The sequence below is a fragment of the Pithys albifrons genome, chromosome 7, assembly GCF_047495875.1.
Source record: "Pithys albifrons albifrons isolate INPA30051 chromosome 7, PitAlb_v1, whole genome shotgun sequence".
NCBI lineage: Eukaryota > Metazoa > Chordata > Aves > Passeriformes > Thamnophilidae > Pithys > Pithys albifrons.
The window spans coordinates 684,337-700,557 of NC_092464.1; the positions used below are offsets into that span (position 1 = coordinate 684,337).

At 70.2% G+C, this 16,221-nt stretch overlaps 1 protein-coding gene across 1 annotated transcript in view; it reads left to right on the top strand.

Annotated features, from left to right (window-relative positions):
- Positions 1–300: 300 nt before the first annotated feature.
- LOC139674354 (SCO-spondin-like) overlaps positions 301–16,221 on the top strand; it is a 32,292-nt gene continuing 16,371 nt past the window's right edge. The window contains 33 exon segments of the mRNA XM_071560577.1: positions 301–635; positions 716–798; positions 1,210–1,574; positions 1,965–2,067; positions 2,201–2,359; positions 2,446–2,531; positions 3,098–3,383; positions 3,462–3,702; positions 4,224–4,362; positions 4,577–4,703; positions 5,059–5,231; positions 5,569–5,790; positions 5,859–6,030; positions 6,372–6,618; positions 7,253–7,433; positions 7,507–7,601; positions 7,730–7,986; positions 8,574–8,708; positions 9,245–9,444; positions 9,734–9,861; positions 9,938–10,047; positions 10,409–10,558; positions 10,778–10,871; positions 11,324–11,724; positions 12,152–12,382; positions 12,758–13,066; positions 13,488–13,748; positions 13,968–14,050; positions 14,394–14,607; positions 15,070–15,222; positions 15,544–15,684; positions 15,751–15,951; positions 16,115–16,221. Coding sequence (XP_071416678.1) covers positions 301–635; positions 716–798; positions 1,210–1,574; positions 1,965–2,067; positions 2,201–2,359; positions 2,446–2,531; positions 3,098–3,383; positions 3,462–3,702; positions 4,224–4,362; positions 4,577–4,703; positions 5,059–5,231; positions 5,569–5,790; positions 5,859–6,030; positions 6,372–6,618; positions 7,253–7,433; positions 7,507–7,601; positions 7,730–7,986; positions 8,574–8,708; positions 9,245–9,444; positions 9,734–9,861; positions 9,938–10,047; positions 10,409–10,558; positions 10,778–10,871; positions 11,324–11,724; positions 12,152–12,382; positions 12,758–13,066; positions 13,488–13,748; positions 13,968–14,050; positions 14,394–14,607; positions 15,070–15,222; positions 15,544–15,684; positions 15,751–15,951; positions 16,115–16,221 — 6,189 coding nt within the window.

Genomic DNA, 16,221 nt, shown 5'->3' on the forward strand with positions numbered 1-16,221 from the left:
TGGGGTGGTAGGAGCTGGGAATGGGGCAGTGGGAACTGGGAATGGGGGATGAGATGGATGCTGGGGTATGGGATGGATCCCAGGATAGGAGCTGGGAGCCAGGATGGATGCCAGGAGCTGGGATGGGAACTGGGATGGGAGCTGGGAGCCAGGGTGAATGTCAGGAGCTGGGATGGGTGCTGGATGGATCCCGGGATGGGTGCTTGGATGCAGGTTGTGAGCTGGGATGGGAGGCAGGAGTGGGGATGGGTGTGGTGGGTGCCAGATGGGTGCTGGGATAGATCTGGGGTGGGTGCTGGGATGGAAACTGGATCCCAGCTGGATCCCACATGGATCCCAGCTGAGTGCCGGCTGGATCCCACATGGATGCCCGGCAGGCGCTGGTGTGAGCGAACGGTGCAGGTGACGGAGCAGGAGGAGGTGAGGCCACGGCTCGAGGCCACAGTGCCGTGTCCCAGTTTGTACCAGTACAGCCTGGCTGGGTGGCAGCTGGACCGGAACCGCACACGCTGGGGACACGGGGACACCCCCGGGGACACCAATCCCCCTGGGGACACCGGCACTGACACCCCCTGGGGCATCGGGGACCCACCTGGGGACACTGGCACCGACCCCCCCCTCTGCTACATCTACCGGTAAGTCCAGGATGATAAGGCATGGGGTGGCCCTGGGTGACACTGAGGTGACACCAGGTGACACCGGAGTCCCCCTGCAGCCCCCCAGAGACACGGCCAGTGGTCCGGAGCCACACGGAGCGCAGCTGCTGTCCCGGCTGGAGCGGACCCCGCTGCTCTGAGGGTACAGGGACATGGTGGTGGCACACAGGGATGTCCCCAGGATGCCACCCCCACTGTGCCATTCCCACTGATGCTGGGATGGGTGTCAGGAGCTGGAGTGGGAGCTGGGATGGGTGTCATTCCCATGGTGTCATTTCCACTGGGACCTGGGATGGGTGCTGGGAGTGCTGGTAGGTGCCAGGATGGGAGCTGAGATGGGTAATGGGAGCAGAAATGGGATCCAGGGTGGGATCTAGGATGGGTTCCAAGTGTCAGGACTGGTGCTGGGATGGGTACTGGGAATTGGGATGGGTGTTGGGAATTGGAATGGGTGCTGGGATAGGGAGCCAGGATGGGAGCCAGGTTGGATGCTGGGTTGGGTGCCATCCCTCCAGTGCCACCCAGTGCCACTCGATGCCCCCCCATCCTGCAGGCCCGGGCTCTGTGGGCCGCTGTTTCAGCACATGGCAGTGCCAGGATGGCACCAGTGGCCACAACAGCAGCGTCATGAGCCGCTCCGAGTGCTGCCGGCAGCCCTGGGGGCACAGCTGGCGCCGTGGGGACACCCGGGACACAGGGGACACGGGGGCCTGCCTGCCCTGCACCCGCCTGCCCCTGGGTGGGGAGGGGGGCTCCCGACCCCACCGCAGCCCCCCGGCCACGTGCCAGGCCTGGGCCGGGACGCGGTTCCGCACCTTTGATGGGCGGCACTTCGGCTTCGCCGGGCCCTGCCAGTACAGCCTGGCCACAGCCACCGATGGCACCTGGGATGTCACCATCAGACTCGGCCATCCCCGGGTATGGGGGGCATGGGACAGGTCACTCAGGGTCACCCCTGAGGGGTGGGATGGGGGCTGGGAGTGGGAATGGGTTCTGGGAGATGGAATGGGAGGCAGGATGGGGTGTGGGAGGAGTGCTGGGAGGTGGAATGGGTGCTGGGATGGCACACCTGTGGGTCCTGTCCCCATCCCCACTATCCCTGGCACACCTGTGTGCCCTGGAGCCATCCCTGGTGACCTCAGCACACCTGTGTTTCCTGTCCCCTCCCCTGCTGTGCCTGGCACACCTGTGTGTCCTGTCCCCATCCCTGGTGACCTCAGCACACCTGTGTGTCCTGTCCCCATCCCCACTATCCCTGGCACACCTGTGTGTCCCAGTGCCATTCCTGGTGACCCGGTGCTGCCACAGGTGCTGCACATGACCTTTGGGACAGACACGGTGGTGGCCCAGGGACGGAATGTGTCGGTGAACGGGGCAGTGGTGCCAGAGGGCCACCCCTACCTACACAAAGGTGGGTCCCCAAGGCCCCCAGCCCTGGGGATGGTGGGGATGAGTCCTGGGTGATACTGGGTGGCACCAGAACACTTTGATGGATCAGGAGTGGCGACAAAGCTGCCACCAGGATCCCTGTCCCCATCCCGCAGGGCTCGGTGTAACCTGGCCAGGGGACTGGGTGGCCGTGGCCAGCAGCCTGGGCATGCGGGTGGCCTGGGACGGGCACCTGGCAGTGACAGTGACAGCAGAGCCCGAGCTGCGTGGGGGCACCTGGGGGCTCTGTGGCACCTACACTGACGACCCTGCGGGTAAGTGCCACCGGCCCGGTGCCACCCCCACGCCACCCGAGGGCTGGAGGACAACCTGCATCCCCTCACTCTCCCTGTTCCCCCAGACGACTTCCTGCGCCCTGACGGGGACATCGCTCCCTTCGCTGCCGCCTTCGGCAATGCCTGGAAGGTGCTGGTGGCCGGCACGGAGGTACCTGGGCAGTGCCACACACCTGGGGGTGCGGGTGACATCCCCGTGCAGATTAGGGAGTCCCCGGAGGTCACCCCACGCTGAGGGACCCCCGGCTCAGCCCCCATGTAGGGACGTGCCGGAGAGTGGCTCCAGGTGTGGCCCAGGTGAGGTGGCACCTGCGGTGGCCACGTGTGGACAGTTGCTGGCCCAGCCCTTCCAGCAGTGCCACAGCGAGGTCAGTGGCACCAGGGGAGGCTCAGGGGGTTTGGGAGTTCCCAAGGGTCCTGGTAGGTACTGAGGGGTCCTGGGAGGTCTTAGGAGGTCCTGGGAGGATCCGAGGGAGTCCTGAGGGGTTCTGGGGGTGTGTCGGGATATCCTGGATGGTCCTGGGGGGTACTGGAAGGTCACAGGAGTCTGAGGGGTCCAGGGGGTCCTGGGAGGTCCCGAGACGTCCAGGGGGTCTGGTTCTGAGTGTCCTGGAGACCCCTGGAGTGCTCCAGGGGTTTCTGAGGGTCATGGAGGGTTCTGGGTGGTCTGGGTGATCCCAGGTGGACCCGTGAGTCCTCACCGCCGCCCCCCTCCAGGTGGACCCCAGCGGGTTCTACGCAGCGTGTCTGGCGCTGCTGTGCGGGGACAGAGACCCCGGATCCGTGTCATCCCCCGGTCCCCTGTCGCCCCTTGACCCCCTGCCATCCCCCGACCCGCTGTCGCCCCCTGACTCCCTGCCCTCCCCCGGTCCCCTGCCACACCCCGACCCCCCGTCGCCGCCTGTCCCCCCGCCCCTCGCCGCCTGCGACACGTTCGCCGCCTACGTCCGGGAGTGCTCCCGCCGCCAGGTCGATGTCACCTGGCGCCGTCCCGGCTTCTGCGGTAGGAACTGGTGGGGGGGCACCCTCCCTGACCCCTCCCTGCGGTGCCACCGGTGCCAGCCCGGTGTCCCCTGCCCAGAGCGCCGCTGCGGCGCCGGGCAGCGCTTCTCCGACTGCGTGTCCCTGTGCCCGGTCACCTGTGTCACCGCGGGCAGCGCCGAGGAGGGAACGTGCCAGCGCCACTGCCACGGCGGCTGCGAGTGCGCCCCGGGGCTGGCCAGGGACAGGGACGCCTGTGTCCCCCCCGCCGCCTGCCCCTGCCACCACCGGCGACAGCGCTACGGGCCCGGCCAGAGCATCCGCCAGCGCTGCAACCGCTGGTGGGTGACAACACGGGGACAGCGGTGGCACCGGGGTGGCACCCCTCGGAGGGGGACCCGGCGGATGGGCAGCCCGAGGGTCCCCTGTGCATGGCCCCTCCATAGCCCGGGCTCCACTGCTGTGTCTCTGCGGTGTCCTTCCCACCTCAGGATCCCTCGTGACATGTCCCCCACGGCCCAGTGTCCCCTATGGCATGTGCCCCACCCTGGTGTCCCATTCAGAGTGTGCCCCCCAGCCTGGTGTCCCCTGTCGTGTCCCCCACTACCCCAGGGTTCCCTGTGACATGTCCCCCTCCATCCCAGCGTCCCGTGCAGTGTACCCCCTCCACTCTGGTGTGTCCCCCCCAGCATCCCCTCAGTGTCCCTCCCCGGTGTCCCCCCCGGTGACTGGTGTCCCTGGTGTCCCCCCCGGTGACTGGTGTCCCCGATGTCCCCCCCGGTGACTGGTGTCCCCGGTGTCCCCCCCGGTGACTGGTGTCCCTGGTGTCCCCCCCGGTGACTGGTGTCCCCGGTGTCCCCAGCACGTGCGAGGGTGGGCGCTGGCGCTGTGACCAGCAGCAGTGCCCGGCCGAGTGTGTGGTGCTGGGGGGGCGTCACTTTGTCACCTTCGACCGCCGCCGCTTCTCCCTGCCGGCCCCCTGTGCCCACACCCTGGTGGAGGTGAGGGGCTGGGGACATGGGGGGGACACAGGGGTGGGTGTGGGGGTGACCCTGGTGGTGGTAACAGTGGCTGGTGTGGTGGTGGCCATGGGGGTCTCATCGTGGTGACCACAATGGTGGGGTGGTGGTGGCTGTGGGATTGATGGGGTGGTGGCCATGGTGGTGGCAGTGGCAGGGCTCTGCCTGGGGGTGTCACTGTGTCTCTGCCCCCCAGGACTTTGTGGGGGGACAGCTGCTGATCACGGCTGAGCACGAGCCCTGTGATGGCCACGGGCCCCTCGGCTGTCCCCGCACCCTCACAGTCACCACCAACCGCACCACGGCCCATCTGCATGGCACAGGTGACACACCTGGGCAGGACCGGGACTGGGACCAGGACTGGGACTGTCCCCATGCCCTGGTGGGGTGGTAGCAGCTGTCCCAGTGCCCATCCCCAATGTACCCATGGCAGTAGGTCCTGTCCTCGATGTCCCCATGGCACTGGGTGCCATCCCAACACCCATCCCTGATCCACATGGTGGTGGGTGACAACCCAGTGCCTGTCCCTGATGTCCCCATGGCAGTGGGTCCTAATCCCAATGTCCCCACAGTGGTGGGTCCCATCGCAGTGCCCGTCTCCACACCCCCACAGCAATGGGTTAGGGTTAGGGTTAGGGTTAGGGCCCACCCCAGCGGTGCCGCCGCTGACCCCCTCAGGGGAGGTGACAGTGGCCGGGCGGGAGGTGACACTGCCCTTCTCCGGTGCCGAGCTGAGCATCCGCCGCGCGTCCTCGGCCTTCCTGCACCTGGAGGTGCCCAACGCCCACCTGCTCTGGGGGCTGGGCACCCCCACCACTTACATCACCCTCCAGCCCACCATGGCCGGCATGGTGAGTGGGACCCCGGGATCCACAGGGCGCTCCCAGTGGGATGGGGGGATCTGGTGGGATGGGGGTCTGGTGGGATGGGGGTCCAGTGGGATGGGGATCCGTTGGGATGAGGATCTGGTGGGATGGGGGTCTGGTGGGATGGGGGTCCGGTGGGATGAGGATCTGGTGGGATGGGGGTCCAGTGGGATGGGGCTCTGGTGGGATGAGGATCTGGTGGGATGGGGGTCCATTGGGATGGGGATCTGGTGGGATGGGGGTCTGGTGGGATGGGGATCTGGTGGGATGGGGGTCCAGTGGGATGGGCATCTGGTGTGCTTACCTTGACACACCTGTGCAGGTGCGGGGGCTCTGTGGGACCTTCAACGGGGACCAGCAGGATGAGTTCACAATGCCAGAGGGGGACGTGGAACTGGGAGTCGCCACCTTTGCCAACGCCTTCCGGGCGGCCGGATCCTGCCCGGCGCTGGGCCCCGGCATTCCCCATCCCTGCAGCTCCTTCCCCGGGAGCCGGGAGCGCGCCGAGGCCGCCTGCGCCGTGCTCGTGGGGCCGGCGTTCCAGGTGAGGGGCCCGGCACAGGGGGAGCGGGAACAGGTGACATGGCTGTGACAATGACCCCTTCGGCGCAGCCATGTCACCACGTGGTGGATCCAGAGCCGTTCCTGGAGCTGTGCCGATGGGACGTGTGTTCCTGCCGGGAGCAGGAGCTGGAGCGGTGCCTGTGCCCGGCACTGGGCACCTATGGCCGGGAATGTGCCCGGGAGGGGCTGGAGCTGGAGTGGAGGAACCGGAGCCTCTGCGGTGGGATGGGATTGGGAATGGGATGGGATTGGGAATGGGATGAGATGGGATGGGATGGGATGGGATGGGAGGGGATGGGATGGGATGGGATGGGATGGGATGGGATGGGATGGGATGGGATGGGATGGGATGGGACGGGATGGGATGAGATTGCAAATGGGACAGGATGGGGATGGGGGTGGAATTAGGCATGGGGTGGAATGGAATGGAGATAGGGATGGGATTTTGATGGAGATGGGGATGGGGATGGGGATGGGATAGGATGGGAATGGAGTGGGGGTAAGACAGGATGGGATGAGATGAAACATCTGCCCCCCCCAGTGACCCCCCTGTCTCTCCAGATGAACCTTGCCCTGGGGGGCAGCAGTTCCAGGACTGTGGGGGTCCCTGCGGCCGTTCCTGCTTGGAGCCCCCCCGAGCCAGACACTGTCCCCCTCCGGAAACCCTCTGTGTCCCTGGCTGTCGCTGCCCCCCGGGGCTGCTGCTGGCCCAGGGGGGTCAGTGTGTGCCCCCCGCAGCCTGCCCGTGCCCCCGTGGCACCCGCCTGTACCCCCCTGGCACCCGCCTGCACCGCGGCTGCCAGGCCTGGTGGGTCCTGGGGGGACTTGGGGGGCCTGTGGAGGTTTGGGGTGCTGGGCTATCACTCACAGGACAGGGATGTGTGACATGGTGGTGACAGTGACACCTGATGAAACCCCCTCCGGCCCGGTGTGACACCCCACGGGACAGGGGGGCTTTTGTCCTGTGTCCCACCACGGGGACAGCAACGGGGACCCGGCACCCCCGGGGGGGGAGAGGGGACCCCAGTGGGGGGGGCTCGGTGGGGTATGGGGGATGGGGCTGCAGGGACCCCATTGTGAGGGTCTCAGTGGGATTTGGGGTGCTGGGGGTGGGGATGAGGGCGGGGGCACTGCAGCATGGGGGGCTTGGTGGGATTTGGGGTGCAGGGACTGGGGGGACAGCTGCAGGTTGGGGGTGCTGAAGGGTGGGGGTGGGGAAAAGGGGACACCAGCATGAGGGTCTCAGCGGGATGTGGGGGCTGGGGGCTGGAGCGGGGGCTGGGGGGACTCTGCTCTGGGGGGCTCGGTCGGTTGGGGGGTGCAGGAGATGGGCACGTAGGACCGCGGAGTGGGGGCTCATGGGATTTGGGGGATGGGGCTGCAGGGACCGTGTCTCGGGGACCTCAGCGGGACAGGAGTCCCTCCCCGCTGCTCTCCCGCAGTGTGTGCACAGGGGGGGCGTGGCGCTGCGCCCCCGCCCCGTGTCCCCCCGCCCCGCGCTGCCCCTCGGGGCTGCTCCACTCGCCGGGGTCGTGCCTGCACCGCTGCGGCCCCGCCGAGCCCAGCGGTCCCTGCCCCGGCCCCGCCGACGGCTGCGTCTGCCCCCCCGGGACCCTCTTCCTGGTGGGTGACACCCCCGGGAGGGTGGGCGGGGATGGGCCCCCCCCGAGCCTCCCTCACCCCGGTCTGGCCGCAGGACGGGCGCTGTGTGTCCCCGGACGAGTGTCCCTGTCACCACGGCGGGCAGCTGTACCCCCCCAACGCCACCATCGCCCGGGACTGCAACACCTGGTGGGACCCCCGGACCCCCCCACACCCCTGTCAGCCCCCCTGTGACACCCCCAGGCCCCTGCCGAACCCCGGGAATACCTCCAGCCCCCTCCCGGTGACACCGCGGTGGCACCGAGTCCGTCCCGCAGCGTGTGCCGGCGACAGCGGTGGCACTGCGGGCACGAGGAGTGCGCGGGCACGTGCGTGGCCACCGGGGACCCCCACTATGTCACCTTCGATGGTCGCGCCTTCACCTTCGCGGGGGACTGCGAGTACCTGCTGGCCCGCGAGGCCACCGGGCTCTTCGCTGTCACCGCCGAGAATGTCCCCTGCGGGGCCACCGGTGTCACCTGCACCAAGTCCGTGGTTGTGGCCATGGGGAACACCGTGGTGCACATGCTGCGAGGTGAGGGGACACGGGGGGACATGGGGACAGAGTGAACACGGGGCGACATGGGGACACAGGGACACGGGGGGACATGGGGACACAGGGACACGGGGGGACATGGGGACACAGTGAACACAGGGGGACAGGGGGACACAGGGACATGGGGGGACATGGGGACACAGGGACACGGGGGGACATGGGGACACGGGGACATGGGGGGACATGGGGACACGGGGACACGGGGGACATGGGAGGGCACTGTGGTGCACATGCTGCGAGGTGAGGGGACACGGGGGGACATGGGGACACAGGGAACACGGGGGGACATGGGGAACACCGTGGTGCACATGCTGCGGCCGAAGGGGTCAGGAGGGGACGTGAGGAGGACATGAGGACACGTGTCATCACCCACGGTGACATTCTGGCTCGGTCGCGATAGAGCGGGGGCTGCAGAAGTACGGGGACATGGCGGGCCATGGGGGGCCACGGGGACGCGGCAGGGTGACCCCCAGTGCCATCCCAACCTTGTCACGGCAGAGTGGGGCATGTGGGGGGACACGAAGGAAAGTGGGGCCCACGGGTGACCCCTGGTGCCGGCCCGGCAGGGCGGGAGGTGACAGTGAACGGGGTGGCCGTGCGACCCCCCAAGGCGTTCGGGGGGTCGGGGCTGGCCCTGCAGCGCGCGGGGCTGTTCCTGCTGCTCCTCACGCGGCTCGGTGTGGCCGTGCTGTGGGACGGAGGTGAGACCCCAGGGGGGAACAAGGGGGGACATGGGGCTGTCCCTGGGGGTGGCCGTGCTGTGGGACGGAGGTGAGACCCCAGGGGGGAACAAGGGGGGACATGGGGCTGTCCCTGGGGGTGGCCGTGCTGTGGGACGGAGGTGAGACCCCCGGGGGGGCTATGAGGGGGGCATGGCGCTGTCCCTGGGGGTGGCCGTGCTTTGGGATGGAGGTGAGACCCCCGGGAGGGACACGGGGGAATACGGGGAGGCCACTGGGCTTGGGGGGCTCTGGGAGGGAAGTGAGACCCCCCTGGGGGCACAGGGTGGGCACCAGAGGGGAGGGACTCTGGAACAGGGGTGAGACCCGCGGGTGGTGCAGTGGAGTCCCCACTACTGGGCGGGTCGTGGGGGTCCCTGGTGCTGGTGGTGCTATGGCAGGGGTCATCATGGGGGGGTCGCTATGGTGGGTCTCCGGGGCCGTGCGGGATCCCTGGTGCCATGGGGAGGGTCCCTGGTGCCACGGGTGGGTAACACGAGGCCCCACGGTGCCCCCAGGGACCCGCGTGTACGTGCGGGTGTCCCCGCGGCTCCGCGGGCGCCTCGCCGGCCTCTGCGGGAACTTCGACGGTGACGCCGAGAACGATTTCGGGAGCCGGGACGGGGCCCTCGAGGCGACCCCCGAGATCTTCGGGGACTCCTGGCGCCTCAGCCCCCTCTGCCCCGAGGCCGACGGGCACCGCCCGCACCCCTGCGACGTAGGAGTGAACACGGGCACTGGATGGGGACACAGGGTGACATGGGGGAACAGAGGGGGACATGGCGGGGCACAGGGAGACATGGGGGAACATGGACTGGCGGGGAGACAGCGGGGGTGGACAGCGGGACACAGGACATGGCTGGGGTGACGGGGCATGTCCACCCCAGGACAACCCCCAGCCTTGGCCTGGGCTGTAGGGGGTGGCACCAGCACTGGATGGGGGACACCAGGGATGGTGGGGGTCCCGCGGGGCGACAAGGGGGGGTCTGAAGGGGTCTCACCCCCAGGAGAGCCCCCAGCGCGCAGCCTGGGCACGGGGGCGCTGCGGGGTCCTGCAGCACCAGCTCTTTGTCCCCTGCCACGACCTGGTGCCCCCTCAGCGCTTCTACGAGTGGTGCGTGTTCGACGCCTGCGGGTGAGTTTGGGGTAGTCGGGGTGTCCCCAGGCCCCAGGGGCGGGTCCTGGGCCCTGTCCCACGGCGTGTGCCCCAGGTGTGACAGCGGCGGGGACTGCGAGTGCCTGTGCACGGCGCTGGCCGCCTACGCCGAGGAGTGTGGCCGTCGGGGGAGGCCCCTGCGCTGGCGGAGCCAGGGGCTGTGCCGTGAGTGCCCAACCCGGGGGGCACGGGGGGGCACCGAGGCGGTCCGGGGCCCCGGGGGGTGTTGGGAGTCCAGGGGTCCGGGGGGTCCGGGGGGTCCCGGCCCCACCCTGCGCTGGCAGAGCCGCAGGTTGTCCCGAGGGTTCGGAGAGTCCCGGGGTGTACGAGGGGACACAGAGGGGGCTGGGCTGAGCCCCCTCACGGGATGTGCCAGCCCCGGGGGGCGGGCAGTGGGTCTGGGGTGCAGGAGCCCTCCACTGGGACATGGGGTGGGAGGAGGATCCAGGCTGTGAGTCAGAGGGGTCCCGGATGTGTGCCGGGGGTCCCAGCCTCCCCTAACCCCCTTTCCCCCCACTGTCTGCAGCGCTGCAGTGCGAGGGGGGGCAGGAGTACAGCCCCTGTGGCCCCCCCTGCCCCCCCACCTGCCGCGAGCTCGGCCGGGACCCCCCTGAGCTCTGCAGGGCCCTGGGGTGTCTCGAGGGGTGTTTCTGCCCCCCTGGGCGGGTCCTGCACGGTGAGGAGGGGGGACTGCGGGGGGGTGGGGGGCAGGGGGGCTTGTGGGGGGCTGATCGGGAATGGGAGGGGTCTGCGGGGCAAGGGGGCTGGGGAGGGGGCTGGAGTGGTGGCTGGGTGGGCCGGTGAGGGCTGGAGTGGGATATGGGGGCTGTGGCAGGGGGCACTGGGAGGGCTGGGAGGGTCACGGTGCCATCCTGTGTGCCCCCTGCCCCAGCAGACGGGGTGTGTGTGGAACCCTCATCCTGTCCCTGCTTCTGGGACGGCTTTGCCTTCCCAGCCGGAGCCAACGTGACCCAGAACTGCAGCAACTGGTGAGGCACGGGGGGATAACGGAGTGCAGGGGCCCCGGGTACTGGGATGGTGGGGCACTGGGATGGTGGGGTACTGGGGTGCTGGGGCACTGGGACCCCAGGACACTGGGACACTGGAAGACCAGACACGGGGACATGGAGACATGTGGACACTGGGATCTTGGAGTACTGGGACACTGGGACATAGAGACACTGGCATATGGGGATACTGGGACCCCCAGACACCAGGACACCAGGATAATGGGACACTGGGATACTGGGACACTGGGACACTGGGACATGGAGACACTGGGATACGGCAATACTGAGACACAGGGACCCCTCTGACACTGGGACACCAGGATGGCAGGACACTGGAATGGTGGGATACTGGAACACCAGGACATGGGGACACTGTGACTCTGGGACACTGGGCCCCGTGTCCCCCCGTGTGTCTGACCTGTCCCCCCCAGCACGTGCCTCGAGGGGCGCTGGCAGTGCCCCCCGACGCCGGCCCCGTGCCCCGCCGGCCCCGGCTGTGCCCCGTGGGAGTTCCGGTGTCGGGAGGGGGGTCTCTGCGTGCCGGGGGCCTGGCTCTGTGACAACGAGGACGACTGCGGCGACGGCTCGGACGAGATGTGCGACTCCCCCTGCGCTCCCCACCAGCCCCGCTGCCCCGGCGGGCGCTGCCTGCCCTGGGGGGCCCGCTGTGACGGTGTCACCCACTGCCCCGACGGCTGGGACGAGGCGGGGTGTCCCACCCAGCCCTGCGCCCCGCCCGAGTTCGCCTGTGCCGGGGGGCGCTGCCTCCCCCCCGCCCGGGTCTGCGACGGGCGGCTCGACTGCCCCCCTGGGGACCACTCGGACGAGGAGGGTGAGGGACTGCGGGGGGCTGGGGGGCCTGGGGGGCCTGGGGGGCCTGGGGGCAGAGGCAAATTTGGGATTCCGGGGAACCGAAGATGTCTCTGAGGCCCCCAGTCCTGGGGTCGCTGTCCCGCAGTGACATCCGGGGATCCTTGGATGGAGGTCCTTGGGCATCCGGGGGAACCAGAGAGGTGTCTGTGCTCCACAGAGGGTGGTCTGAGCCCCCAGCCCCGGGAGTCTGTGCCCCATAGTGGGGATCCCTGAGCCCCAGAACCCTGGGGTCCATGGACCACGGTGGGGGGGGGGGGGGGTCTGTGCCCCATCATGGGTCCTGGGGGTCTGTGTTGCACTGCGGGGGTCCCTGAGGCGCCACCCCTGTGGGTCTGTGCCCCACTCTGGGGGTGTCCGTGCCCCACATGGGGATCCCCTCCCGGCAGGCTGTGCCCCCCGGTGCGGGCTGGGGCAGTTCAGGTGCGCGGGGGGCCGGTGTGTCCCCTACCCCCAGCGCTGCGACGGCCGCGACGACTGCGGGGACGGGAGCGACGAGCGCGGCTGCTCCTGCCCCGAGGGGCACCTGCCGTGCCCCGGGGGCGGCTGCCACCCCCCCGCCGCGCTCTGCGACGGCCGCCGCCACTGCCCCGACGGCGCCGACGAGGCGAATTGTCCTGGTGAGCGCCGCGGGGGGACCCCCACCCTGGAAACCCTGTCTGGGACCCCCAACCTGAGAACCGTGACCCGGGGGCTGCCTGGGAACACCCACCCTGGGACCCCACCCTGGGACCGCTCCATCCTGGGACCATCACCCAGGACCCCCTGCCGCACCATCACCTCCGCAGCCTTCTCTTTGGGGACCCCCCGCCCTGGGAGTTCCTATCCCTGGATCCCCCCTTTGACCCCGGGACTCCTCTTTGAGGACCCCCGTTTGGGGACCCGTCCCGCACCCCCTGCCTGGGGACCCCCGACCCCGGGATGCCCCCCTGGGACCCTCTCTTCGTAGACCACCTCCCACGGCGAAGGTGTCACCGCTGTCCCCCTGTCCCCAGCGCGGGCCACCTGCGCCCCGGGCACCGTCCCGTGCCCCGACGGCTCGTGCGTGGCCGAGGTCGCGGTGTGCGACGGCGCTCGCGACTGTCGCGACGGCTGGGACGAGAGTCCGGCGGGGTGTGCTGTGGCGCTGCCCCCCGCGCCGCTGGCAGCTGGAACCGCTGGAACCGCCACTGGCACCGCCACTGTCACCGCTGGCACTGTCACCGCGGCCACCAGCGCCAGCGCCACCAGCGCTGTTACCGCCACTGTCGCTGACACTATCGCTGTCACCGACACAGTCACGGGCACAGCCAACGCCTCGGCAGGTGAGAAGGGGTTGGGGACACCTGTGGGTGGCCAGGGACCCCGGTGTGGTGGGGAACCTGGGACAGGCGGCTCCAAGGGACAGGTGGGCTCCAGGGCTGGGTGGGTTCCTGGCTGGACTCCTGGACGGGTGGGCTGGATGGGGTGGGCGGGGTCTGTGGGGGGGCCGGTTCCGTGGGATCGGTGGGTCGCAGTGGGACAGGTGGGCTCATGGACAGGTGGGCTCTGCTGTAGGTGAGCTCTGGGAGGTGGGTGGTCTCCCCAGGGTCGGGCACTCGCTGGAGCGGGTGGTCCCCGCAGGTTGGTGGTCCCGCCGCTCTGGGGGTGCGCTGTGCCCCCCAGTGAGGGCACGGGGGTGGGGGGTCTCCATGGGTGGGTGTTCCCGGCGCTGTGTCCGCCCTGACCCTGCCTCCCCCTCCCCAGCGTCCTGTCCCCCCCGGTCCCTGCCCTGCCACAGCGGCGGGTGCGTCCCGCGGAGGTGGCGCTGCGACGGCGACAGCGACTGTCCCGATGGCAGCGATGAGGGCGGCTGCGACCCCCCCTGCGCTCCCGGCCATCTGCCCTGCGACCCCCCCTGCGACCCTGGGCACGCCCCCTGTGCCCCCACCTGCGTCCCCCCCCGCCACCTCTGCGACGGCGTCCCCCACTGTCGCGACGGCGCCGACGAGAGCCCCCAGCTGTGCGGTGAGACCCCTGGGACCCCCGGGTCGCTTCTGGGGACACTTGGGGGGGATGGAGGTCTGGGGGTCCCCCCAGATTCCCTCCCGGAGACCCCCGGGGACCCTGGGGAGGGGGGCTCAGCAGTGAAAGGACCCACTGTAGGGGGCTTGACCGGGGATACCCTTCCCAGCACAGCCCCCCCGTCCCCCGGAGACCCCTCAGAGTCCCCCGTGTCCCCCTCAGGGCCCCGCGGCCCCGGGACAAGCCCGGGGGGTCCCTGCACCGAGTTCGACTGCGGGGATGGGGAATGTGTCACCTTCCAGCAGGTAACGAGGGGCCAAGGGGGAACACCCCACGGGGTCTCAGCGTCCGCCCGACTGTCTTCTAGTGCCACCTCGGTGTCCCCTCGACGCTACCCGTGGTGTCCCCCGACCCCCTCCCAGTACCACCCTCGTATACCCTGAACACTCCCGATGTCCCCCCGACCCACTCACCAGAGTCCCCGACGCCCCCAACCCTCTTTTGGTGCCCCCCCCGGTGTCACCCCAATGTCCCGGCATCCTCTCGACTCCTTTCCAGTGCCACCTTGGTGTCCCCTGACTCCCTGTGTCATCTCTGTGTCCCCGACTCCCCCGCTGTCCTCCCGCTGTCCCCCTGCTGTCCCCGCAGGTGTGTGACGAGGTGCAGGATTGTGGCTCGGGGCGGGACGAGCAGGGATGCGGCCTCTGGGGGCCTTGGGGTCCCTGGGGGTCCTGCAGCCGCCCCTGCGGGCCCGGGGGGCAGCGCCGCGCCCGGGGGTGCCACCAGGGCCACCCTGGGCTGCTGCGGGGGTGCCGCGGGCCGCGCGAGCAGGAGAGACCCTGCTTCCACCGGGCCTGCCCAGGTGAGCCGGGGGCACCCCGCGGGCTGGGGGGCCCAGGAGGCCCCCTGAGGTTCAGGGGGGCTGGGAGGGGACGGGAGGTTTGCTGTCCCAGGGGAAATTGGGGTCCCGGGGTTGGCAGGGGCAGTGGGGCAGGAGCGACCCTCATTCCACTGAGCCCATCCAGGTGAGTGGGGGGGATCTGGGGGGCACTCCGGGGTTTGGGGGTTTTGGGGGGATCAGGAATCCCATGGGATGTCTGAGGGATTTGAGGGTCCCTTTGGTTCAGTCTGCCCAGGGAGTTTGGGGGGTCCCACGGCCCGGGGGATCCAAGGGGCCCCCAAGGCCCAGGGGGGCTGGAGGGTCTCATGGGATGCCTGAGGGGTTTGGGGCCCCCCCGAGGTTCCAGCTGCACAGGGAGCCTGGGGGTCCCACAGCCCGGGGGGTTCGGGGGCTCCGGGCCCCTCTGACTCCCCACCCTGCCAGTGGACGGCGAGTGGGGCCCGTGGGGTCCCTGGTCCGACTGCCCGGGGGGCTGCGGGGGGGTCCGGCTGCGCAGGAGGGACTGTCGGCCCCCCCAAAACGGCGGCCGTGCCTGTGAAGAGCTGCCCGGGGGGACCCCCGGAGCCCTGGAGATGGGTGGGTCCGAGGGGAGATATGGGGCGGGGGAGGGCTCGGGGGGCTCTGGGGGCGGGAGGCCCAGTGGGGTGGGGGGTCCCGGTGGGACAGGTGGGTTTCATAGCGAGGGGACTCTGTGAGTGGGGGTCTTCACAGCGTGGGGGGGCTCTGTGGGTGCTGCTGGGACAGGAGGGCTCATGGGGGGTCCTGGTGGGGTGGGGGGGCTCCATGGAGAGGGGCGGCTCTGTGCGTGGGGGATTCTATGGGACAGGTGGGTTCCATGGAGATGGGGGGCTCCGTGGGGCAGGTGGGCTCCGTGGCTGACCCCCCCTCTCCTCCCAGCCCCTTGCCCCCCGGGGGGCTGCCCCAACGCCTCGGAGTGCGCGGAGGGGCTTCGTGCCCTGCCCTGCGCCCCCTGCCCCGCCTCCTGCGCCGACCTGGCTGCCGCTGCCGCGTGCCCGCGACCCCCGCCCTGCCGCCCAGGTGAGGGGGGCCCTGGGGGGGCACCCCACGGTGAGGGGCACCCCCTGAGCCCCCGCCCCTCCCCAGGGTGCTGGTGCCCGGCGGGGCAGGTGCTGGACGCCCCCGAGCCCGGGGCAGGGCCCGCCCGGTGCGTGTCGCCGCGCGAGTGCCCGTGCCGGGCCGGGGGGCTCACGTACCCCCCGGGGGGCTCGGTGCCCCTCGGCTGCCGCCTCTGCACCTGCCTCGAGGGACATCTGCGACACTGCCGCCCCCACCCCGGCTGCTCAGGTGGGTCCCGGCGCGGGGCCGTGTGCCACGGGGACACCCGGTTGCCACCAGGGGTGCCAGGAGGACACCCAGGTGTTCCCACGGTGGTACCCGGGGGCCTCCAAGCGCCCAGATGTCACCTCAGTGGTGCCAGATGTCACCGGTGACCCTGTGCCCCCCACAGTGGACTGCGGGTGGTCGTCGTGGTCGCCGTGGGGCTCCTGCGCGGGCACCTGCGGGACCCCCGGCGTGCAATGGTCCTTCCGCAGCCCCTCGAACCCCGCCCGGCGC